Source organism: Narcine bancroftii, chromosome 13, assembly GCF_036971445.1.
Source record: "Narcine bancroftii isolate sNarBan1 chromosome 13, sNarBan1.hap1, whole genome shotgun sequence".
Taxonomy (NCBI): domain Eukaryota; kingdom Metazoa; phylum Chordata; class Chondrichthyes; order Torpediniformes; family Narcinidae; genus Narcine; species Narcine bancroftii.
In genome coordinates, this window is record NC_091481.1 from 28,064,912 (window position 1) to 28,091,767 (window position 26,856).

Consider the following 26,856-nt stretch of genomic DNA (forward strand, 5'->3'; position numbering starts at 1 on the left):
TAAAAATTTTAAATGATTATTCCTGGCAGTTCTATGAAATCAGAGTCAGGGTGATCATCATCTGTAAAATGATTTGGAGTCGTAATTATTTCATTTATTTATAATTTCAAATATTCATTTATACGTTCGACCAGTCATTCCCAAAATGGGCAGTGAGTGCAGCTCACCAGAAATGGAGGTGGGGGGGGGGGGGGGGGGTGGAAAGATCCAAGATGGCAGTGAGGAAAAAGGGGGCAGTGGTGATGTACCCTGGCAGGACACGCGCCACATGCCAGGTCGATTAGACAGCAGACGCTGTGGGGACTGGTGATCATTGCAATTTCACGTCTGCTCTAGGATTGTAAGCATTGAAAATTATCTTCAGTCCAGGGATGGTGACTGGACAAGAACCAACCATATTATATCAAAACTCACGTGTTATACAAGGTATACCTGCATTTATATCTAACTGTAGCTTCTAATGTTAAGTAGTTCTTAAGTATTTGAATTTTTAGTTTCACATTTGTACTTGCATTATTATGTCATGCACTTTTTTTAGTAATAACATTGCTATTATATTTCCTTATGTTTTTTCTGCTGCATTTTCTTGTGATTGGAAAGAACCTTTCCTATTTTTATTGTTGCAGAATAAAATATGGGCACAGCTCAGCAGCAAAAAAGTAGGCAATGTTGTGGGAAAACTGAGTTACAGGTAAGATGCATTTCATATTGTTAAATATATTGATTTACTGTAAGTTTAATTTGTGAAATACAAACGCTTGTTTATAGTGTTAGACTAGTTGTTTTAAATGCATAAGATCTAAAATACCAAGAAATGCATGTGGGTGCTAAGGATGTGGCCTGGGAGCCAAAGCCTGAAAATGTTTGGAAACCACTGCACTAGACTAACCATTTCTGAAAGGCCATAGGTCAAATTGGGATAAGTGACTATTGTCATTTCAAAAGTTTTTACTTCAAACAATTCCTTTGAAGTCTCAGCTCAGTTTGGCAATTTTTTTTTAAAGCTGAAGTTACCACTAAGCTATGGATGAAGGAGCCAGTTCCCAATGACACTTCTGGCATCAGCTTCTAGTTTAATATTTCCTTCCCCAGAGAGTTTAGGGGTTTGCTCTGAGAATGAAGACAAAAAAGATGGTCATTTATTTTGGCCAATTCCAAGTACTGAATGGAAGATAGATTCAGGAATTTACATCGTGTGGCAATCAGTTTGAAATTGATAGGTTACAAACTATTAAGTAGTCACCTTGCTATCCTTTCTATTGAACCTATTCTGGAAAGCAATCCTGTTTACTCTCTTGTACAGTTCTTGGGAAGGTGCACTGGCAGTATTCTATTTCAAAGCAATTCTTTATTAGTGACACAATACACTTCACACTTCAGATGTGTGACAGTTCTCATCTGCACCTGGGGAAGGATTTAGCAAAGAACTTCATATCACTTAACAGACCCAGGAATAGATCCTGGTTTTGATTTTAATAACCCATACACTTTCCATTACCCTGGAAATGTTCATCTATAGCAGGATTGAAATAATTTTAACATATTTGTTTGCTTTCGATTAGATGATTTTGTTGCCTCTGTTAGCATGAGATGTTTGCATGGTGTGGAGAGGATGATGGGGAAGGGGGGAAGGAGGTCAGCTCGGATTGATAAGCCTTTGGTTTATGTGCTAACAGTTGAAGTGGAAATTTGGACAAAATAGTGAGAAAAGAATATTTAAATTCAAATGTCTAAATTTTAAAATTTAGATGTACAGCACAGTAACAAGCTCTTCCGGTCCTCGAGCCCGGGCTGCTCAATTATACCCAATAACCTCTCATGCATTTTAAAGAGAGGGAGGAAAACTGTGGAGACGTGAGAAGAATGTACAATCTCCTTACAGACAGTTCTGGATTTGAAACCTGGATGCTGGCACTGTAATAGCATCGCACTAACCATTCTGGCCACAATATTGATATGATGTATTAAGCATAAAGACAGAACAGTATATATATATATATATATATATATATATATATATATGCTCTCTAGTTAGTTACTAAGGGAAATGGGATTTTTGTTGTTGTTATTGGTCATGAAAAGAGCACATGGATTCCATTATATGTTCTTTGCTCCAAACATGACAGGAGGTGCAAGACTACATATAATTTCTGCTGGCATTGAAAGTAGGGCATGGTCAAGGTTTGTTGCAGAGAAAGCCTCCAGGATGATACTGGGTGTGAGACCTGACCATGAGATCCCTAGAGTTTGCAGCAATCATTACAGAGTTCAGGATGACATGGTGGGCATTTCAACCCAGGAAGTGATGAAGGCAGTTTCCCTATGTGATCCAATGTGTTTTACTTCTGTATCAGTGCCTTCAAATCGTGGCTGAAGTTAACTCATTTACTCTTTATGCCACACAAACTATAAAAGTATCTATACCTAGCCTTATAATCACCAAGGGATATTTTGTGTTCAAAAATTGGGTGACCACACCAGCAAATAATGTTAGACTCAATTAATCAGGTTGAGATCCACAAGAGATGGGGAGTCGCGACAGAAATTTCATCTTTAAAAAAAAATAGAGACGGAAACACATTGCATCACAATATTTCTTGGCAATCTCCCAGCATTCTGACTGATTGCATCACTGTCTGGCATGGAGGTGCCAACACTCAGGACAAGGATGAGAGGGTTGCTAACGAGGCCTGTGACATTACGGGCACCAGTGTTTGCTCCGAGGACATCTACAAGAGGCAACATCTTAAGAAAGCAGCTTCTATCTTCAAGGACCCCCACCACCCAGGCCATGCTCCCCCCCCTTCACTCTGCTACCATCGAGAGAAAGGTACGGGAGCCTGAAGATGAGCGCTCAGCGGCACAAGAACAGATTCTACCATCAGATTCCTGGATGGGAAATGAACCACTGACACTGCCTTTGACTTTTCCTTGGACTATTTTTTATTTATTTTGTAAGGTAGTTTTATGAAAGCTGCTGGAAAACACAAATTTTGTGAAGTGTCCATGACAATAAATTTTGGTTCTGATTCAATAACTTTTAAGTCATGAGCTGTTATTCTGAATCCCAGTACAATATTTGCCATTAAGTAGCCATATAATCAGAAAATTTCTTAAATGAAGAGCTAAATGAAAGTATACTATTTCATCAGTAGCTCTGAAAACCCAGTGTTTTCCAACATTCATTCGGGTGTTCTCAATGTCCTGGGTGGTTAAAGGCTGCGAATAATGCAAATCTTCTTAATATCCTCTGTGCCCCTGTGATGCTTCGCATCTCCAAATGTAATCTCATCATCTAATCTAACTCCGCAGCATTGAAAGACGATTATGACGTCTATCTTGATGGTGCTAATTAGATTGCACCACTTGAATGATTTAACTGTGAATGTACATCTAAACGTCTTTCATGGCTTGGTTCAGCATCATGCTGAAGAAGATTGAAAAGAGGGTTGGTGCGAGAACACAGCCTTGCTTCACGCCATTGTTAATGGAGAAGGGTTCAGAGAGCTCATTGCTGTATCTGACCCGACCTTGTTGGTTTTCGTGCAGTTGGATAATCATGTTGAGGAACTTTGGGGGACATCCGATGCGCTCTAGTATTTGCCAAAGCCCTTTCCTGCTCACGGTGTCGAAGGCTTTGGTGAGGTCAACAAAGGTGATGTAGAGTCCAACAATGAAGACGCTGTTTACATCCGGTACCGCACGGATGGCAGTCTCTTCAATCTGAGGCGCCTGCAAGCTCACACCAAGACACAAGAGAAACTTGTCCGTGAACTACTCTTTGCAGATGATGCCGCTTTAGTTGCCCATTCAGAGCCAGCTCTTCAGCGCTTGACGTCCTGCTTTGCGGAAACTGCCAAAATGTTTGGCCTGGAAGTCAGCCTGAAGAAAACTGAGGTCCTCCATCAGCCAGCTCCCCACCATGACTACCAGCCCCCCCACATCTCCATCGGGCACACAAAACTCAAAACGGTCAACCAGTTTACCTATCTCGGCTGCACCATTTCATCAGATGCAAGGATCGACAATGAGATAGACAACAGACTCGCCAAGGCAAATAGCGCCTTTGGAAGACTACACAAAAGAGTCTGGAAAAACAACCAACTGAAAAACCTCACAAAGATAAGCGTGTACAGAGCCGTTGTCATACCCACACTCCTGTTCGGCTCCGAATCATGGGTCCTCTACCGGCACCACCTACGGCTCCTAGAACGCTTCCACCAGCGTTGTCTCCGCTCCATCCTCAACATCCATTGGAGCGCTCACACCCCTAACGTCGAGGTACTCGAGATGGCAGAGGTCGACAGCATCGAGTCCACGCTGCTGAAGATCCAGCTGCGCTGGATGGGTCACGTCTCCAGAATGGAGGACCATCGCCTTCCCAAGATCGTATTATATGGCGAGCTCTCCACTGGCCACCGTGACAGAGGTGCACCAAAGAAAAGGTACAAGGACTGCCTAAAGAAATCTCTTGGTGCCTGCCACATTGACCACCGCCAGTGGGCTGATAACGCCTCAAACTGTGCATCTTGGCGCCTCACAGTTTGGCGGGCAGCAGCCTCCTTTGAAGAAGACCGCAGAGCCCACCTCACTGACAAAAGGCAAAGGAGGAAAAACCCAACACCCAACCCCAACCAACCAATTTTCCCTTGCAACTGCTGCAATCGTGTCTGCCTGTCCCGCATCGGACTGGTCAGCCACAAACGAGCCTGCAGCTGACGTGGACTTTTTTTTACCCCCTCCATAAATCTTCGTCCGCGAAGCCAAGCCAAAGACATCTAAACGTTCAACAGAAGTGACTGGGGCCTTAAATGGAGACATTAACAATGGCGTGAAGCAAGGCTGCGTTCTCGCACCAACCCTCTTTTCAATCTTCTTCAGCATGATGCTGAAACAAGCCATGAAAGACCTCAACAATGAAGATGCTGTTTACATCCGGTACTGCACGGATGGCAGTCTCTTCAATCTGAGGCGCCTGAAAGCTCACACCAAGACACAAGAGCAACTTGTCCGTGAACTACTCTTTGCAGATGATGCCGCTTTAGTTGCCCATTCAGAGCCAGCTCCTCAGTGCTTGACGTCCTGTTTTGCGGAAACTGGCAAAATGTTTGGCCTGGAAGTCAGCCTGAAGAAAACTGAGGTCCTCCATCAGCCAGCTCCTCACCATGACTACCAGCATCGGGCACACAAAACTCAAAATGGTCAACCAGTTTACCTATCTCAGCTGCACCATTTCATCAGATGCAAGGATCAACAACGAGATAGACAACAGACAACAGACTCGCCAAGGCAAATAGCGCCTTTGGAAGACTACACAAAAGAGTCTGGAAAAACAACCAACTGAAAAACCGCACAAAGATAAGCATATAAAGAGCCGTTGTCATACCCACACTCCTGTTCGGCTCCGAATCATGGGTCCTCTACCGGCATCACCTACGGCTCCTAGAACGCTTCCACCAGTGTTGTCTCCGCTCCATCCTCAACATTCATTGGAGCGACTTCATCCCTAACATCGAAGTACTCGAGATGGCAGAGGCCGACAGCATCGAATCCACACTGCTGAAGATCCAACTGCGCTGGGTAGGTCATGTCTCCAGAATGGAGGACCGTCGCCTCCCCAAGATTGTATTATATGGCGAACTCTCCACTGGCCATCGTGTCAGAGGTGCACCAAAGAAGAGGTACAAGGACTGCCTAAAGAAATCTCTTGGTGCCTGCCACATTGACCACCGCCAGTGGGGTGATATCGCCTCAAACCGTGCATCTTGGCGCCTCACAGTTCGGCGGGCAGCAACCTCCTTTGAAGAAGACCGCAGAGCCCACCTCATTGACAAAAGACAAAGGAGGAAAAACCCAACACCCAACCCCAACCAACCAATTTTCCCCTGCAACCGCTGCAACCGTGTCTGCCTGTCCCGCATCGGACTTGTCAGCCACAAACGAGCCTGCAGCTGACGTGGACATTTACCCCTCCATAAATCTTCATCCGCGAAGCCAAGCCTTGGAAATTCAGAAGGTCCACAAAGATGTTTGAAGCTAATGTGTCACATTTTACTGAGAGGAACAAAGAACTAATTGTATATTACAGTTTTCCAAGAAAGCTCACTTGTGCTTAGAAAATGAGATTAAATAGTTTTGCTTCGAGCAGCAGGCATATTGAGTCCACCAAGCCCTCAAAATCCCAAGAGGTCGGTGAAATTGCTCTGATTTATTCACCACAACAAAACGGACACTTGCCATGACAGTGCAACAGTCTGAACCTTGGAATTCACAAACAAGGATCATAGCTGACTTATAGCAAAATAGCCATATTACAAATCACTCGTAGCCAACTTTTTTTTGAAGACACTTTATATAAAAAAAAAGGGAATCAACATCATGACAACTTGAAAGAGTAAGAAAAGAGCATTAAATTTTGGTGTCAAGAGTGTTGTCACCATATTTAAAAAGTTTTCAAGCAGATCAACTCCCTGATACCGGTGGGGATGAACTGCCTAATGAAATTTGCTCCACATAATTTTATGCAGCAAGATTCTAAAAATGATAGTTTAATTACAAGGAGCTGTTAAGAATTCTAACCCTCTTGTGTCTGTTCAAGGAGGGGTTTATCCACTAACAAGGAAAAAGTAAATTGAGTTTGCCTAAAGGTCATCTTGGCTGAATGAGTGCATTTTCCCCAAACATCAGCAGAATGCATGCAAAATCAAAAACAGATGGAGGTCATTCAACAGTTTAGACTCTCCTGCCGTTTAATGAGATTCTTATTTCTTTATGACATTAAAGAAGGCCATTTGGCCCATTGAGTCTATGCCAGCTCAGAGCAATCTCTTTGCTCAAAAATTTTCCATTTCATGCACTGCCCCAGATTCCATACCATCAAGAGGGCTGATTTAGATTGGCCATTTAATGGCTGATCAGATTGTAATCTCAACTTCACATTCCCATTGATCCACTTTGGCTCTCATTGCACTTCCATTTCCAAAGAAGTTTCTGTGATAACCCATTCACTTGGACTAGGGGCTACATGCAGGAAATAGTTAACATTGCAAACCTCCAAGATACGCTGGTTGGTAAGAGAATCAAAGAATCCACCATTAATTCCATGCAATTCCAGGGAGAAAGGACAAATTCTACATTGGGAGCATGGAAGGTCAGACCTGGACCCAGGATGTTTGCGCAGTGGCTCCATTAGCTGTCCTACCTTGCCACTCTCCTCAACAGGACACGCTGGTCTTTTAACCTCTGAGTTTGGCAATCTGTTGCCATTTATATAATATACTTTATTTTCTTGTCAAAATAAACAGCTTCACCTTTTCCCACATCATACTCATTTATCAGATCTTTGCACTCTCCATTAACCTATGCAATCGCCTTGTTTCTTCTTTACTACTTTCCCTTTATCCACAGCATGTTACTTTTTCAAAAATACTCCAATTATATTGATCAAATGTGCTTATGCTTTTACAAAGCCACATTGACTTTGACCAAAGACCTTGAATTTTCCTTGAGTGCCCAATTATAAAGTCTTTAATCTTAACCTGATATTTTGTTAACTTGCCTTTCTGTCTCATCTTCTTTCAGAACAAAATGGGATCTAATGGAATATTAGATGGGGAAACTCTGATTCTGATTCCCTGATCAATGGGAATTTTAGAAATTTAAGACTTCCTCATCCACTATCTCACCAGACACTTGCCATCAGGAATCAAGGCCATTGTTAGTCCACACCTCCTGCAATTTGTTCAGTAACATTTCCCAGGTCACTAATTTCTTTTCCCAATTCCCCTACCCCCACCCCGCCCCTGATATGAGTTCCTCCCTGATCTTTTCATTGAATTTTCTAATTCACTTAAGATCATTATTCTTTTGATCTGACATAATCAGAATCAGAATTTATTGTCATGAAGTTCAATGTTTTGAAGAAGCAATCATGGTGCAAATATACATGTTTGGGACAATTTTACAACAATACTTTTTGTGCACGACTATTTTTATATTAAAGCAATGTCAATGGCTCATTGATTATTCAGGAATCTGATGGCAGCGGGGAAGAAGCTGTCCCTGTGCTGCTGAGTGCTCGTCTTTAGGCTCCTGTACCTTTTCCCCCCGATGGTAGCAGAGTGAAGAGAGCAAGGCCTGGGTGGTGGGGGTCTTTGAGGAGAGGGGCTGCTTTTTTTAAGACACCACCTCATGTAGATGTCCTTGATGGAGTGAAGGCTGGTGCCTGTGATGTTGCAGGCCGAGTTAACAACTCTCTAGGATTTATTCTTGTCCTGAGATTTGGCACCTTCATTCCAAGCAGCGATGCAGTCAGCCAGAATGCTCTCCATAGTACACTTGTAGAAGTTTTTGCGAGTCTTCGGTGACATACCAAAACACCTTAGACACCTCACAAAGTATAGCCGGTGGCAAGCCTTCTTGGTGATTGCATCAACATGGAGGCTCCAGGACAGATCTTCAAGATGTTGACACCCAAGAATCTGAAGTTCTTGACCCTCTCCACTACTGAGCTGAGGACTGGGTTGTGTTCCCCTGACTTCCTTCTGAAGTCCACAATCATCTCCTTGGTTTTGCTGATGTGAAAGTGTAAGGTTGTTGTTACATCATTCATCGAGCTGATCTATCTCCGTCCTGTACACTTTCTCAGTGCTGTTTGTGATTCTGCCGACAACTGTGGGGTCATCGGCAAATGTGTAGATGGCTTTGGAATTTTGCTTGGCCACACAGTCATGAGTGTATAATGAGTGAATGGGCTAAGCACGCATTCTGGGGGAAGGGGGCAGTGTTGATGACCAGTGAGGAGGAGATATCATTTCCAATCTGTATTAACTGTGGTCTTCCAATGAGAAAGTCAAGGATCCAGTTGCGGCAGGGGTGGGGGGGGGGGGGTAGTAAGGCCTAGCTTCTTGAACAGCACTGAGGGAATAATGGTATTGACAACCGATGAAGAGCAGCTGTATGTATGAGTTGCTATTTTCGAGGTGATCCAGAGCTGAGTGGAGAGCCAGTGATGGGTGACAATAGGCGTATTGCAGTGGTTCCATATCTGTGATTAGGTACATGTTAAGTCTGGCCATGGCCAGCCTTTTAAAGCATTTAATCACAGCTAAAGTTGGTGCTATTGGACGTAAATGCTCTTAATTAAAATATCGTCATGATTCTTTTCTTTTATTCCTCCAGTAAAAGTAAAATTCAATTATAGTCTGATTGTTGATACCTTGAGGAGCCCTCACTATGAATTATTTCTTTAATTCTGTCTCTTGGAGAATTACCAGGTCTAATATGGCTCACTCTCTGGTTGGCTCCAGTATCTTCTGTTCTAAGTATCCTGAAAACACTTGATGAGCAGTTCATCTGAGCTTTCTGTGCCCCATTTTAGTTGGTTCAGTTGGTGTTGATTAAAATCTTTCCATGACTTTGGCTTTTACAATGTTGGGCAGCATGTTGAAGTTATGATTTATTCTGCCTTCTGCATCTAATTCCGTCTAATATTTTTGATTAAAATTAAAACAAGAAATTAATTTGAACCCCAAACATTAATCTTTTCATCCCAATGAATCCAGGATGTTGAACATGGAAAGCCTTTTAGCAAACCAAATTTATTCCATTCAATCCTTTAATGTATGAATTACACCAGGAAATCAAAAATGGCTCAATAATTGCTGCAGTAAATTCAGTTTTGGTTATTAAGCTTGAGGTGTAATTATTAAAAAGTTTTATAGTTACCAAGTTCAGCCCACCCATGGCTGACAGAATCTTGTCTCTCCATATGTTATTGCTTTTTGCACATCCATCCTGGTCTTTTTTCTGTTGTAAAATAAATGCTGTTTATCATTATAATGAAACAGAGTGTATTCAAAGTAAAACAAGCATTAATTGCAATATAATTGGTACTGATCTCATTAAAACAATTCATTCCAAAAGGTCATGCACAAGCCACAATAATGTAACCATTGACTGACTTTCATAGCATAAAGATGTCAAGATAGAAATTATTTAATTCTTGTTGAAGCAATGCTGTGTGGTGAATTGTAGGGCAGTGAGACACAGAACAGCTCACCAAGTCTGCCAGAGAGGCAGATTCCTTTATGCTTTTCATTACTAAGAAAAACAAAACCATCAGGTCCATGTGAATTCCACCTCTTACAAGTTCCCCTCGAGGTTGATGTTTCCAAATCTTGTAAACCTCTGTGGAACTGCTTAGTGAGTACCTTCACCAGAATGACTCTAGCTATAAAAGTTGGTAGAAATCCCATCAGTAAATAACACTAGACAATGAAGAGTTTGCTTCCTAAACACTTTTGGATGTATTTTATCGATTCTAGGCTGCTAATCAGAAAAATCACCTTGAAGCTTTCCTATCGTGTACCTTTTTTTTTAGATATAATCTATTTTTGTGATTGTTCTGTCACATTTTAAATTTAATTCAAGCATACAAAACTGTGATGTGTAACATGTCATTGAAAATTCATTTTCTGTATTATTTCTGTAGTGCAAGTTCATTTGCACTTGGACTTCTTCCCTGCTGATCTTGGTGCGATCAGTGATAAACATGGTGAAAGGTTTCACCAGGACATTGTGACCATGGAAAAACGGTATCAGAGCAAATGGCATCCATCAATGTTGACTGACTATTGTTGACCACTGACATGAGGCATCAGATGCCAAGTACAAATGAAAATCAGCTGCAAAACATTTTTAGGTCAGTTGAACTAACGCAATGTGTCAGCATAATTATGTGATTAAAGATGCTAAATTCAATAAAAGTTAATTTAATATTTCTCCAAATTCCCACGTGATATAGCAAATCTGAAGTTATCTTTGTGTTCATCTTATAGTTGTCTATCATAATCTATAATTTATTTTCAGAAAGCAAAACTTTTTTTTTGTGGGGGGAGGAAATTGTTATCCAGTATAATCTAGGTTTTTTGATGTTTTGGTACAGGAATAATTCAAGCTGTACATCATAGTGGGAGTTCCAAAGTAGATTTTACCTCAAGCAATTGGTGGAATATGGTAACAGAATTGTTCTCTTCCAATGAACAATGAGCCATGGAGGATATCCAGGACAAGAATTGTGATGGTCAGGTATGTCAGGAAATAGGCACCTTGAAGACCTGTTCCTGCAGTTAGATCTACTTCATTCCTCAAACTGTATATTCACAACAGAAAAATCACAAGCAGTGAATCTGTCTGGGGCCTCTGGACTAAACATTCCCAAAACTTGTCACCCCCTTAGAATTGTTCACTGGGTTTTAGACCAACTTCTTTTGTAGTGAAAATAATATCATGTAACTTACATTAAGTTCCTTTTTTTCATTTAAAATTTTCTTCTGTAAAAGTTTAGTTTCATATTCGGGTCTTAGATGCTCCTAAAGTAATACAACAATGGTAAAGATCAACTAAAGAAAACCAAATTGATGACAGTGTCATAAAGCAACAATGAGGTGGAATCTGCTTTCCCTGTAGGGGTACAAGAACTAAAAATTATGCAAAATTATAGGTAAAGTAAGCAAGTTTTAAGAAAATGGCTCTACTGTCTGAAAAAGGACTTGATGGCTTCTATACAAGAATTTGAAGGGTAGTTTAGCCATAATCTTCCAAAACTAGCAATGCACCATTTTATGTTGGAAGGTTGCATGTGCAACTCCTTGAGCTAAATTGTTTGCCTAAAATTAAGTATGAATAATCTGAGCACTTTGAGAAATTTGATTAGATCAGAAAGAATAAACATGCATTTGTAAAGGTGGGTAATATATAAACTTCACAAAATGTATGTGTAAAAATCAATGTGAGAGAGAGGGGTATTTTGAATTCCAAGAAGTTCGATAATGTCTCGTAGGAGCTAAAATTATTGAAGGGAAATAATTGATAGATCAGTATCACAATGAAGAGACCATGTGTATCCACTGAAATAGAAAGGAAGGGTTTACTGTAATCTTGCATGAACCTCTTCTGTAACCAAATATTAACACTTCTTTTGTCTATTGACATGGGATAACACAACTAAATTCACCGCTGACACAGCAGAGTTGGCACAGACAGGAACAGAAAACTGTAAATTTTAAAATTTGGACATATAAAACAGCCCACAAGCCCGTTTGCAGCCAAATAAGCCTACAACCCCTGGTAGGTTTTGAACAATGAGAGGAAAATGGAGCATTGGGAGGGAACCCACGCAGACTCGGGGAGAATGTACAAACTCCTTACAGACAGCACGAGATTCGAACCCGAGTCCCAGTCACTGGTCCCACCCATCAAGATAAGTGGGTGGCCAAATTTCATCACAAGTTTGAGGTTATCCATTATGGACCACAAATTGAGAGTTTTAGTAAAGTAATAGATATTTTATAGTAAAAGAGGAGGGTGGGAGAGATTGAGAAAGCACAGATTACTTCTTTGCGACAGACAAATTTAAAGCAGAAAGCTTAATAGTCAAATGGAATTTTAACATTAATCTTGAGGGCAAGAATATATAGGGGAGATGGTTCTATTCTATTTAATGATCTGGTTCAACCACATTTGGTGTACAGTGTAATTCTGGAGCAGAGTTTACAAAGGTTGCATTAATATAGGAATGAGTGATACGCAGATTCTGCAGAAACATATAAGCACTAATTTGCTTATCTACTGGAATATGCATTAAAATATGAAGAAAGGAAATGTCTGCATTCAAACAGTTTCAAACCTTCATACGTTCCTTGATGCATAATTGGCAATAAAAGAGAAAAAGAAAACAAATTAAAATAAAAATATTCATGAAAACAAGACAAACTTTTATAAAATTGGGGATCATTTTAGTGGCAGCAGTTTTAACACTAATGAGTACAAGAGTTGAAATAATTAATGGCAGAAATTAGGTTTGGTCCAGTTCATCCACTTTACAGTCCCATAGATATTAACTTTACTCAGCTGTTCATCTGGTTTATGATAAATATAAACCAAAATGCAGTGCAAGCATTTGGTGACTTCTGGCAGATTTGCAGTTATATTGCATTCCTTTCAGTCTTACTGTGGTATGTACTTGAAAATTGCTACTCAATGTGTACTCCACCGATAATATTTTGGTTAATGCCATCTCTTCTGCTATAGCATCATCAGACACCTCATCTGGTGCATCAAATCTCCTAACACAAGCCAGCTCACCCTGATTAACTTTTTAAAAAAATCATATTTCCAATTGAGGCTTAAGTGGAACTGTCAATCCAGTGTCAATTTACTACTGAGGTACGAGTGGCAGTGTGATAGGTATCCACAGTCATTTGAAACTAAATAATGACTTATTGTGCATGGAAATGCTTTTATCTGACTGAGCTATTACATTTAGCCTGGATGGATTGAACCTCAGATTTTAAGAGGTAAAGAGACTTAATATTCTATTCTGTTATTCAGATTTTTGATATAGTTTTGGATGTCCAGGGCATTTGAACTGGTTTACACGTGCTTCAAACACATATACAAGATAATTTTGCACTTGGAACTTGCTTGCAAGTTGATGCCTGCAGGAAATTGGCCGGACACAGTTACATCACTAAATCGGTGCGGAAATATCAGGGATCCATTTTGTTTCTTGCTTAAAAGCTAAAATATTTTCTATCTACTTTTAAATCATTGGAAAGGCCATAGAATTCAGGCCTTCTTGTCAATCAATTTGATGAAGCTTCCAATGACCAGTGCATCCACTGGAAACGCACAGGGGTAAGCGTGGACAGCAGACCAGCGTGAGATTGCTGTGTGTCGGTTGATTGTCACATTAAATTCAGCGATGTGCCACGTGCATAATTACATTGAGTAATAAGAATCATAGACCCATGTTGCATGAATGCAGGTTGTAGTTAACAGGTGATACCAGGAACATGGTGACAAGAACGTGTAATATGCATCTCTGAAGGGTGGTCGCTGAATCCAAAGAGCATTGGCCCTTGTCAGTATGGCCAGTCAGAGGTCTGCAAGGACATTGATTGAGATAAAACTATGCCAATAATGTCATGAGTCTGCGAGAAAGTAATGAATACTTTTCTCAAGGAGCCAACTGTCCGCAATCCCATCATTCCATGCGAGGGTTAAAATTAAAGATGCTGGGTGCACATCAGAGCTTTGTAAACCAAGGAAAAACATTAGTTGGGAATACTGAGCTGTTTAAATCTGGATAGTGCCATCATAAACTATCATTACGCTGCCAGGATTTATAATATCAGGTTCATTTGCCAGTGTTTACTCCTAGGAGGTGTAAGGTAAAACATCATGAGATGGGAATGTGTAAGGAGTTACAGGGAGTGTTTGGGAGATGGACAGGGCTGTAACAAGATGTGAATGCATCCTTGTACTTACAAGATAAGAGAGACATTGATGGATTGAGAGGCAGGAAGCTAGCAGGGAAAGGATAGCAACAGTTTTAGTCATTGGACAAGTAATGATATGATGATGTTCTAAGCACGTATCCAAGGGTATAAAAAAATCACCATTTTGCTGATAACGGCAGAATGCATTCTCCGACTAACATGGTTAGTCGCAAGTGTTACAATCCGGTAATAAAGAACAAAGAACCCTGATTTCGACTCAGCCTGGTGTTTGTCTCACTCATTCATGAACAAAGCAGACCTAACAGAGGGGAGGATGCACTCAGTAGGTCAGGCAGAGAGAAATTGATGTTTCAAGACCCACCATCAGAATTCTTTCCACTGATGCAGCCTAACCTGTTGAGAAATTTCAAACTGTTCTGCTTTTATTTCAGTTCTCCAGCATCTGAAGTGTTCTTGCTTCTCTACACCATTACACAGCATCATTTCCAGCCCTACTTCTCTCTGACAAGAATAACTGAATTGGTCCATTTAAATAGTAGTCAATGTCAAAAGTGCATACTCACTTCTTCTTCTTCCAGGCCAATTAAATCCCACTGGTAGCATAATCTCATCTGTCGACGTTTCCAACATTCGAGGAACAAGGTTGCTGCGAAGAAAAAAGATTTTAAAGACAGATGTTAACAAAAAAGTATTCCAATTGAAAACATAATCAATAGGCGCTACCTCTTGTCATTCATTTCACAGCCATCACTCCCAGAAACAGATGGAAATTTCATTCACTCTCTTTTCAGTCTTTGGTCCTCCTTCTGTAAAGTAATTGCTGGGTATTCTAACGGACAAAAATTGGCTTTTAAAAGTTTGAACAGAGTCAAGAAGAACTTTGCAATTTGTAATATCAGTCTGAGTCATGGCCAGGAATTAGAAAAGGATTAAAATTGAGCTTGTGGTGGTGACTGAAGATGTCTTTAGACTTCTTGATGCTGACTGACACTGGAACAGTTTGTCAAGACTGAAGTACAGGAGGGAAGAGACGAATCTGGATATTTTCAGCATGACCAAATTGATTAAAGCCATTTTATTACTGAGGACGAAGTGACGACTCAAAAATGCAATGTCAAGTTTGTTATCTGTTTGTACAAATACAACGCAATGAAATGCTGTTCTCTGGTCCTTGGTGTAAAACCTGCAGATATAGAACCAGACAAACAATACATATGCAGGACGAGGTTTACATCTGTACAAAGAAATAAATATTGTTTCATCAATATGAAACTCTCAAATGGTTTGTGAGAGGAGTTCATATGGGTTGTTCAGAATTCTCACTGCCTGCAGGAAGCAGCTGTTCCTCAATCTGGTGGCGCTGATGTTCCTCTATCTCTTCCCTGATGGGAGTAGCTGAGAGATACTCTGTGCAGGGTGGAAGGGGTTGTGAATGATTTAATGTGCCCTCTTCAGACAAGAATCCAGGTAGATCAAGTCGATGGAGGGGGAGGACACTCCAATGATCCTCTCTGCTGCTCTTATGGACTTGTGGATTCATCTCTGATCCATTTCTCTGCAGCAACCTTATCACATGGTGATGCAGCTGGCTAGGGGGTTCCAATAGAAGGTTGACATAATGGTGGCCAGTAGCCTTACCTATTTCAGTCACTGTTGTCCTTTCCTGACAAGTGTGGAGATGTTGAGTGTCTATGATAGATCAAGAGTTAAGTGAACTCCAAGGAACTTGGTGCTTTCCACTTTCTATACTACAAAGTTGTTGTGTAGGGGAGGGTGGTGATTCCTGGTCCACATTGAGACTCTGGTTGTAACTCTCGCACCATTTCATGAGATTTTCCATCTCTGTACAGTGATTCATCATTGTTGCTGAAGAAGCCAACTACTGCAAACTTGATGGCACGGTTGGAGCTGGATCTGGCGATGCTATCAAGGGTCAGTAGTGAACAGGAGCGGGCTGAGCACACAGCCCTAAGGTGCTCCAATGCTCAGTGTAACAGTGCTCGAGATTCTGATACTTACCCAGACAGACTGTGGTTAGGAAGTCCAGAATCCAGGTACAAAGAGGGATGTCGAGTCCCAGAGAGAACAGTTTCTCTACCAGCCTCTGGGGAATGATTGTATTAAACACTGAGCTGGTCAATGTACAGGAGCCTGGCATATGAGACATCATTCTCTAGGAGGGTCAGGACAGAGTGAAGGGACAAGGCTATTGCATCGCGTGTGGAACAGTTTCTTCTATAGATGAATTGAAATTGGTCAAACATCCCTAGGAAGTGTGCTTTGATATGTTCCATCAGCAGACACTCAAAGCATAATGTTGGAGGTCAGTGACACAGGGTGGTAGTCATGGAGGCCAGTTATTATGGCCCTCTTGGGTACCAGTCCATTAAAAGTGTGGGAGATGAGAACTAGAATTTTAAGAGATTCTCAAGGGTGATTGGAGAAAGGATAGTGTTTCCAAGGTCAATGTTTTAAAAAAAAAAATAGGTTGAAATAATCAAAGCTTCACATAAAGGACAATTACGAGAATAAAGTTCATGAAATGTTGCATAGGACTTCTGATACAATTTATAATATTCTAATATAATGTAATAATATTCTAATACATTCACATTGGAAAGCTGGCTATTAATCATGCTCTTTTAATTCATGACAAGTTAATCTTTATGAAAATAGGGAGCACTGAACCTAGCATTACAAAGTTTCAACATTGCAAAAAAATTACTTATGGGAGATTATTGTGCAACATAAACAATTGGATATTCAACTACTAATCACTGCCTTATATCCTTAGGTATTGGAAACCCCCTTAACTAAATGTAGTTATTTCTTTTAGCAAGCTTTGGTTATGTTACATCATGAGGAAAGGAGATTATTCATAAAAATAAAGATTTCCCCCCCCCCAAAAAAAAATAGTCTTTCTATTTCTGTGAGTCAAATATTGAAGTCAACAAAACCAATTTCCAGATATTTAAATTAATACCTGGGAGATCAGGAATGTCGTGAATCCAAACTGGTGATTTCCACGGCAGTTTCTCTGATCGACAAGGAGGTCATGAATTCACAAGCAGTGGCAGGGCTAATGAATGAGCCAACTTTGAGAACCTGGGGGGGGGGGGGGGTGGGGGGGGGTAATGGGGACCAGGACGCATCCATGGAGAAAAATGGAAAGTTAACATTTTGGGTTGGGACTCTCTCGTTTAAGATGGGGAAGGGAGAAAGTGAGCCATAAAGGGTGTGGTGGGAGGGAAAGGGCAATGGAGGGGCCAAAATGATGATGACATTTGCTTGATATTAAATCATCACAATGGAATATTTGATCTTAAAAAAAAAACATGAACCCTATCTTGGGACAGTTATTTCACAAATTTTAAAATGATTTCCATTTATTTAATAAATTTTACTTTGTCTCATTTTTCTATCCCTTATTCTAATATTTCTCCTCTTCAAATCTTTTTCATACAAGATTTGATATCAAGTTCAATTGTTCAGATTTACACATTCTTTCTCAATATTTGAGCTATTAATTTTACAATCGTATTTTGTTCATTGAGGCCCCAACTGTTTTATTTCCCTCACAATATCAGCTCACCCATTCAGTAGTAGCAAGTTTTATGTAAATTTTTTATATATACACATATATATAAAGCCACATGGCTTTATAACTCAAGATGGTTTATTTATCTGTGAAGATAAATGGTCTTTTGAATTCAGGAAAAAAAAATTCTTGCTCAGCTTGACAGGATAGATGCAAAGTTGATATGCTCCTGGCAGGAGTATCTGGAAAGAGGGGTCAGTCTCAAAGTAAGCTCTTCAGGACAGAGGTGGGAAGAATTCTTCAACCAGATGGCGAATAATTCTCTACTCACGAGGACCATAAGAGTCTGGGCCACTGAATGACTTTTATTCTCTAACTCTGTCCTGAGTACAGAGTTGTATGCCACTGAAACAGATCCTTCAGCCCATCATGGCCATGCCAACATTTTTACTCATCTATACTAATTGCATTAGATCAGTATCTTTCTATGTCTTGTCTTTCTCAAAACCTCTTCAGAGCGGTAATTGTCTGTCATTATCGCCTCTGATACAAGTTCTAAATAGCAACCACTCTGTTGAAAAAAAAACCCTCGTATCCCCTTTAAACTCTTTCCTCTCACCCTAAACCTTCTCCTTGTCTTTGATACCCTGATGTGATATAGATTTTTAGATATTAAGAGATTGATTAATATATTGGATAATGCACAAAACTGGTGCTGAAGTAAAAGTTCTCCAATAATCTGATGGAATGGCATTGTCATTCTTGGATTTCCAAGTACAGTTTATCATTTAGCCCATAATGGACTCAAATCTTGGCTTAATTTCCCAACATACACCAATAAAATATCTTCCTTTGTTTTTACTTGACGATATTTTCATATCCTCATTTACTTTTACTAATTTCTTGAATGTCTTTTTTTTTTAAATACCAGGCTTTCTTCTTTGTTTAGCATACACATCCCTACATCAACTTTCCATCTTGTCATCCAAAGAATGATAAACTTACTCCCATCTTTCTTTATGGAACATATTTACCCAAACCCCTTGAACTTTCTTAAAAGCTTCTCATTGCCCTGAGACTGATGTGCCTTCAAGTAACTGTTTTCAATCTACAAAATCCATCAATTTCAAAAATTGGTGTCATCCCGATTTACCTGTGCAGTGGTCCTCCACCCGCCTACTGCAGGGGGCAACCCTGCAGAAGAGCACGGGGACAAGACAACACCTGGCCGGCTGTCAATCAGCTGACCTGAATGGACCAAGCCCCACCCAGTTGGCTGTCAATCACGCTCTGGGGAATAAAGCCTGTTGAACAGACTTTATGTTTTTTGTGTTTGCTTCTGTTCAATAGCGCACCACGACCTGTGCTCTTTTTGATAATGAAGCTAAATCTCAATGAACTGTGACCCCCATCAGCAGAAATGCTCTCCCAGGGAAACTCTTTCCACTAGACCATTTTCATTTCCCAAAAACCAAATCAAGAATTCCCACTACCATCCGTCCCTTAACCCACCCACATTTTGAAATTCCAACTCCTATTGGGTGTGCTGCACATTTGCTGAATACAGTTTAGGAATTCTGTGCCCCAATGCCTTTAATATTTACTGTTAATATTAAGATCATAGAAATCTCCCAACATTGCTACCAATAGAGACTTTGAACATTAGAAATTTGACTACATATTTGTTCTTTCCGTTACCTTGGACAGATTAGACATCGGCAGTACATACCCAACAGTGTGATTGCCTTTGGACTTCTATTTAATTCAAACTAAGTAGATCCTTTTAATGACCTCTGCTTCTTGGGAGGGGAACAACAATGGCCCTGACACACTGACATCATGATATATGACATGGTGATATATGCTGCAGAGAACCGAGGTGTTTAAAGTGTTAAACCATTAGTGTTTTCAGTCAATGATTAATTTACTGGAATAAAGAGGGTCAGATGTCAGAACAGCTGATCCAGATGTGCAATATCACCTGCTAGGAAACCAGAACAGGGAATCACAGACCCAACATCCACATGCAGGGTGTAGAGGCTGAGCATTTCCAGACAGGAACTAGCCCAAAGTGCTACATAGTTATTCCTTATCTAAACGTCGAACAGCAGAAATGATTTCTCCTACCCCAGAGTGCCATGAAGATGGAAAAGAAGACAGTAGCAGGATTGTCAAACAAATGGCTGGCACGGGCGGTGGCACACGCAGTACTGAGGTGCCAGTAGTCGCATGACTTGTCACAGAGTGGGCACATGGTGAAGCCATTCTGCTCATCACACATCTCTATACTGAGGCAACGAGAAAGCAGAGAGGACACTGAATCTCAACTTAACCAAGACAATCTTGTTTCTGTTTAAATAAGTTTTCTCTGATGCATGTTATCAAACTGGAATAAGTTTTTTTTGAATCATTATGGATCCTAGGAATTATAAATGAGGTTTGGAAAGATTTATACTGGCTAATAAAACTCAATACAAATGAGGGATTCTGTGCACTCGATGCCTTTTACACTTCCTGTTAAATATTAACCCCACATTATGCAACTGTAATACTTTAATAAATGTATTTGTTTTAAATTTAGAGATTCAGCACAGCAACAGGTTCTTCTGGCCCACGAACCCACGCCATCCATAATAGAATTAAACTCTCTCATTTCTGCTCAATACATGACTATGTTTTAACCAATGTCTTGTATTTTGTTTAAAATAAAACCTTACCTTGGTATGTCATTGTCTATTGTAACACAACCATAAAAAAATACTATGATTCCGACCAATGATGCTGGCATCAGTAGTTCAGTGTATAGTCCCAACCACGCAAAGTAGAGACCGATCTTCTCCCCAAAATACTTCCTAAAAAAAATGTTAACAAAAAATTAGATATTACATTAGCAGGAATTTGGACGAGGCAGCCAAGATTTCCCCCAGTTCAAGGAAGAAAGCTGCGCTCAAAGAGGCCACACATTGGAGAATCGGTTTTAGATGTCACGCCATCACTAATATTTAATATCCAAGAATGGTCCCTTTGCAAGCAAGTGCACCAAAAATCCACAGAATCATTATCTGAGTTTAATTGGCTAACAAGTACATGAAGAGAGTATCAATTTTACAATGCCGAAACACAGCACAAATCTAATTCTGTTTTTTTTATTACGTACTTAATCATTATAAATTCAAATACTCAAAGAGAGAAGTAATGATATACATGGAATGCTATATAATTTATTGCTTCTTGTGTAGATCTTCAAGCAATGACTATACTTTGGGAACTCAGGTGCACAAGCGTGTACATTTGATTCACTGGCCACACACTTTTCAGGTTATTACTTTTATTGTATATAAACACGTCAGCCAGAGGTCAGGTACTACAACCTCCATGACTGGGTTCTAGATACTTTTCCAACCACATGAACTCAGTGAGTGCATCTAATTACAATATTTGCACCAATGATTCATTCGTGATCTACTTCTTCCTCCAGTCCACCCGTAAACTGATTGTTGGCAGCAGGGACAGGAAGGTCAAGGATAATTGTCCTGTAGACATCGTGGTCAACATGCATCCTCTCATTTATCTCAGTGAAGCCATTCTCCGGTGGCTCGGAGCTCGGCCTCTGAGTCTGCACAGATTCAGCAGCATTCCTGACCCAGACAGACTGATCAACCTTTGCTTTGGAGGAGGGCTGCCTTTGCTTGAACAACTACCTGTTGGTTCTCAAGAGTGGTTTCACTCCTGTGGGAAGTTCAGTGGAGATGAATTTCAATGCCACTGCAAGAAAGACAGAGGAACTTTTTGGGGCAATGACACAGCTTTGTTTGGCAAGAGACTTCACTGAGAACAAATCTGTTGTCGATCTGTTCACAGGAAAGCGATCCAGAAGCATTAGAACCAGATTCACCAGGCTGAGGATCAGCTTCTTCCCACGGGCAGTGGGACTCATGAATGACTACTGAACTGTGAAAACAACTCCCTGTGACTCTACTGTTTATTAATGTATGTATGTATGAGGTCGACAGCATCGAGTCCACGCTGCTGAAGATCCAGCTGCGCTGGGTGGGTCACGTCTCCAGAATGGAGGACCATCGCCTTCCCAAGATCGTGTTCTATGGCGAGCTCTCCACTGGCCACCGTGACAGAGGTGCACCAAAGAAAAGGTACAAGGACTGCCTAAAGAAATCTCTTGGTGCCTGCCCCATTGACCACCGCCAGTGGGCTGATATCGCCTCGAACCGTGCATCTTGGCGCCTCACAGTTTGGCGGGCAGCAACCTCCTTTGAAGAAGACCGCAGAGCCCACCTTACTGACAAAAGGCAAAGGAGGAAAAACCCAACACCCAACCCCAACCCACCAATTTTCCCCTGCAACCGGGTGCAACCATGTCTGCTTGTCCCGCATCGGACTTGTCAGCCACAATCGAGCCTGCAGCTGACGTGGACATTACCCCTCCATTAATCTTCATCCGCGAAGCCAAGCCAAAGAAAGATATGACATATGCAAGTTCTGTGCCTATGTTTCATTTGTCTACATGTATGTTATGTCTTAATGTGTTTGCACTGTTGTCCAAAGAACTCTTTTGTTAGGTTGTACTGTTGTAATCAGATGATAAATAAACTTGAACTTGAGTATCATTGCTTGGAAAAATAAGATGGAGGTGAATTTCTCAGCAGCTACGTAGTTCCTCCAAACCGATGAATTAAAAAGGCCTTGCATAGTGGCCTAATCAATCTGGTCTCAGACAAGAAAGGTTCACAGCCAGATCCTGGAACATCATATTTTGAGAGCCATTATGATGAAACTCACCATTACCATCAATGAGCTGTAAAAGTCCTCAGTCTATTGAGAAAAATTATCCTTGAAAGGCTGGGTTTATTCTTACTGGAACATAGGAAGCAGAGGGGTGACCTTAAAGATTTTGTAATATTACTAGGGACATGGATTGGGTAACTAAATGGATTTTTTACCCCAGGATAGGGGAGTCTTGAACTAGAAGGCACAGGTTGAGATGAGGTTTTCTCAGGAAGTTAGGTGTGACAAGAACTGGAGGACAAGGGTCAAGGCTGAAAATGCTTAAAGGGAACATTAGGGGGAACCTCTTCACGCTGGGAGTGGTGGAAGTACAGAAAGAACTGTTGATGAAGTGGTGAATGTGAGCTCGTTTTAGACTTTTTTTAAAAAAAACATTGGATGGGTATATGGACAGGAGCGGTAATGGAGGGTCCAAGTGCAGTTCAATGGAACGAGGCAGAATAAATAGTTCAGCGCAGACTGGATGGGCTGAATGGCCTGTTTTTGTACAGTGGTGTTCTTGGGTTCTATGAGAAGGGAGAAAGTTAAAGGAGGTCTGAGGGGGTAAGTTCTTCTGCACAGAGGTTATTGAATATTTGGAACATGCTTCCAAAGGAGATGGAAGAGATTGATCCAATGCCAACATTTGGACAGGTACTTGGATGTAAAAGGCATTGAGCCTAATACAAGTTAATGAGATTCATGTTGATAGGCATCACAGCCAGCCAAAAGGGCCATTTGTGTGCTGTACAGTTCCAAGATCAAGACCTCAGGCCTGGCACTAAATTCATCTTCTATTGTTTAGCAGTGTCACTCTGCGACCTGGAATCAAGCACAAATCGCTGGAAAATGCTACCACTTTAAATTTGTTCACATTCACAGGTAGGATGAGTACACCAACATCAGTGCCCTGTCCCATATTGTGACCATAGTTGCAATCAGTTGGACTTTTAGAAACCAGGCTCCCAAAACAGATACTGTATTCTGAGCTTTGACATGGGAGGAGTTAACTGAGCAGAGGAGTAAAATATTCCAAAAAAAATGTGCTCAAAGCCTCCTGCGGGAATGAAAACATTCGGTTACAACCTGGGAATTTCTTGGCCGTCATTGCTCAAAACAAAACAGTATTCAAGGTGGAATGAAGAATCTCAATGCCATGCATTGGGATTGCTAAGGATGTCTGCTGAGTGGTGCAAGGAGCAGATGACATGACAAACTACTCATCCATATGCCAGTCACCTATCTGCACTCCCTGCAGTTCCCACATTGCCCTCACCAGTTCCTGAAGAACCCGCAAAATGGAGTGGAAATCATCTGATCCCAAGGGACTGCTTTAAACAATCATTACATTAAGAAAATTCCTTGAGGAATCTCAAAAGAACATGTCGGAATCTACCTTATTAGATCAATTGGCTGGTATTTATAAAACACTCCATATCGTGCCCATTCTTGAAACAGCAGCTGCAATGCCGAAAGACAATAGTAAAATTTTAGAAAGCATCTTAGTACCTTAACAGCACAGTCAAAAATATGATGGCTCAATTAGGGTAACATCAATGGAACTAAGTGTTTAAGTTGGTCACTGTTTTGAATCTGCAAAAGCCAGCAGGCTTGGAAAAGGTCTGTAAGATTGCCATTCAAGTTATAACCTACCAATATTCAAACTCTTAAAATGAAAGGCTGTACAAGTGAGGAATAGTGTAGATAACTCCCTTACCCTGCGCTCATTTTCTTCCGGATCAGTGCCTTCATAGTCACCCTTTTGTGAAACAAATGTACATAGAACGACATGAATAGTGCACACAAAGGTTGATTAGTCCAATCCAGCTGTTAGAGGCTCCATGCACACCTCCTCCATTTTTTCTTTCCTACTTATTCATATATCTAACCTGCTCAAAACATCATGTCTATTCCCTGCCTGTGGTGCCATTTTCCATTATTGGCAGGGAGTGTCATGTCCATTCACTAAGTCTGTTACTTAATGTAAATTAATTCTAATTAAACAACTTTACTTTCTCAGCTGCCAGATTTTCATTTTCTTCAAATTGTTACTTTCAAAATGTTGACCTTGAAGAACAGAAAATTGGGCAAGTTACAGTAATAAGAGAATGACCCCTGTTGCCGCCCATTTTATATTCTTTACAAAGACCAAATTACCCTTTCCTCTGAACGTTTCCTTTTAATCTTGTCCTCTTACCTGATTAAATTCATCACTTGCTCCCAATATCACTCACCATACTGACAGCTATCGTCTACACACTTGGTTTCACTGTATTTGTGCTCCCCCACCAAGACAAGCGTAACTGTGCACTCATTGCAGTTAACATTATACTTACATCATGCAGTGGGTAAGCTGAATCATAGATACCATTTGCTATTAAAGTTGTTATACCTGAAAAACATAACTTCTGTCACATCCTGTTTAAAACAAAACTTCAAGGTTTCCTCGTCTTATTACTGTTGTGTTTTGTCTAAGAACGATAACTGAACCATCTGACAAAGATGAAGCCTAAAGTCAAGATTTCATTGCATCCATATGCAAGTCGTACCAATTATAATCCCATCCCCTAATAAGCCCTTTGCCCTCTGCTGTCTCTTTCCCCTGATTATTCCCACCTCAAACAGCTCCTAATCCCAAGCCCCATCCTTCTCGTGTCACCTTCGGCAATGTCTGCAATGAGTTTGTACGTTCTCACCGAGTCTGTGTGGATTTCCTCTGGTTTCCTTTCATCCTTCAAAATGTACAGGGGGTGTAGGAGGAGGTTGGATGTGGGGTGTTGTAGGTAAACTGATGTATTTGGAGGCATGGACTCGAGCTGCACATTAAAGTGAGTGAGGAAGACCGCTTAAGTTCATCATCTCTTGCTCTGGCATCCATTTTGATCATGACCAATTTCTATTTAGATAGCATCCTGGATATTCCTGCTCAACAAAATTCCATCAATTTCAATCATAAAATGTTTGAATACCCCTCCTCCCCCTCCCCACCAATTCTTAATTGTTCTTTGGGAGTGTCCCATGGTGTTTGTGTGCAGTTTACCAACAACAAACTCATGCAGTATGGTTCTAATTTTAAAATGATGTACCATTATTTTGGACACTTCCAGCAAAAGAACTAATGTATACCTGGCATGTCAACCCTATCAAATTTATTGATCTCCATTAGATGAATCTCTTAACTTTTCATATTGAAATAGGGACAAGTACTTTTCCAAGAACTAGTTTTAGATATCATCTGAGACACAGGCAATGTGCAAGAGATGGAGATATTCAAATGTACTGGGCATAAAGATGTATTTTTAAAATCAGTAATATTGCAAAATACACAAGAAAATCTTCAGGTCCTCTGGTCTAGTGCAGTACACAAAGGTGATGGAGAAACTCAGCAGATCAAGAGGGTGGGTAAGGGTTACAGGATTATATGGTAGATAAGGAGCGAATAGGAGGGTTCTGACAAACAACTGGGATTTTAAAAGATTAGGAGTGACGAGTGAAGTAGAAGCAATAGGGTTTTAGCGTGAAGGCTTTGGCTGTTCCATTTCCCTCTGTTTTCCATTGAAACCAATTTGCATCATCTTAACAACTACATTGACTATCTTTGATGCAATTAATCTGCTCTCTCAGAATTGTTTCCCAATAACAGACTCATCACTGATGTTCAACCCATATGCCTGTTAAAGTTACAAAGTTTGCTCTCCTCCAGTTATCTTGTACCTCACCTGTGAGGAGCAAACATTTAGAAATGTGTCTTAGCTCCAGCAATTTCTTCCATTCACCACAGTCCATCAGTCCCTGGGGATTTATTTTGTTTAAGCTTTTTAAAATAGTGAATACCACCTTTTAAAATGGAGTTGTTCACAGAAATTAAATTTTACGAAACATTTCCAAAGTACCCACCAGAGCTCAGGTGGAAGAGGTTGGAAATGTTCCTGTGATCTTGGAAGAAAAGATGTAGTGTGAATTCGGGGCTTTAATGAAGTAAATCTTGGCCATGACAAGCAGCTAACTCTCAGAAATATGATCTCATATCATTTCATCTCCAAGGCCTCATTTCTGCGCCAGTAGTCCTCTTAAAGTTATGCAAAGTTGGTTGGTGGAAAGCATGAGAAACCATCGTCAGAAAGTGGTAGCTGGTCCAAAGGAATACCTGTTTTCCAGGGAATGGGACTTTGGGAAAGTCTTGAAATCAGGGAGGGAGGAAGCCTCTGACTGAAGAAACTCAAGACATCCTCA

The 26,856-nt window shown here is 40.7% G+C and overlaps 1 protein-coding gene across 2 annotated transcripts in view; it reads right to left on the reverse strand.

Annotated features, from left to right (window-relative positions):
* LOC138748961 (anoctamin-2-like) overlaps nucleotides 1-26,856 on the reverse strand; it is a 98,319-nt gene that overhangs the window by 36,235 nt on the left and 35,228 nt on the right. For both annotated transcript variants that reach the window (XM_069909930.1, XM_069909931.1), the window contains 8 exons: nucleotides 24,960-25,015; nucleotides 24,341-24,382; nucleotides 24,020-24,084; nucleotides 20,559-20,693; nucleotides 19,969-20,129; nucleotides 14,867-14,949; nucleotides 11,301-11,372; nucleotides 9,727-9,807 (listed from right to left, as the gene is read on the reverse strand). In XM_069909930.1, the coding sequence (XP_069766031.1) occupies nucleotides 9,727-9,807; nucleotides 11,301-11,372; nucleotides 14,867-14,949; nucleotides 19,969-20,129; nucleotides 20,559-20,693; nucleotides 24,020-24,084; nucleotides 24,341-24,382; nucleotides 24,960-25,015 (695 nt within the window). The remainder of the gene's footprint in view (nucleotides 1-9,726; nucleotides 9,808-11,300; nucleotides 11,373-14,866; nucleotides 14,950-19,968; nucleotides 20,130-20,558; nucleotides 20,694-24,019; nucleotides 24,085-24,340; nucleotides 24,383-24,959; nucleotides 25,016-26,856) is intronic.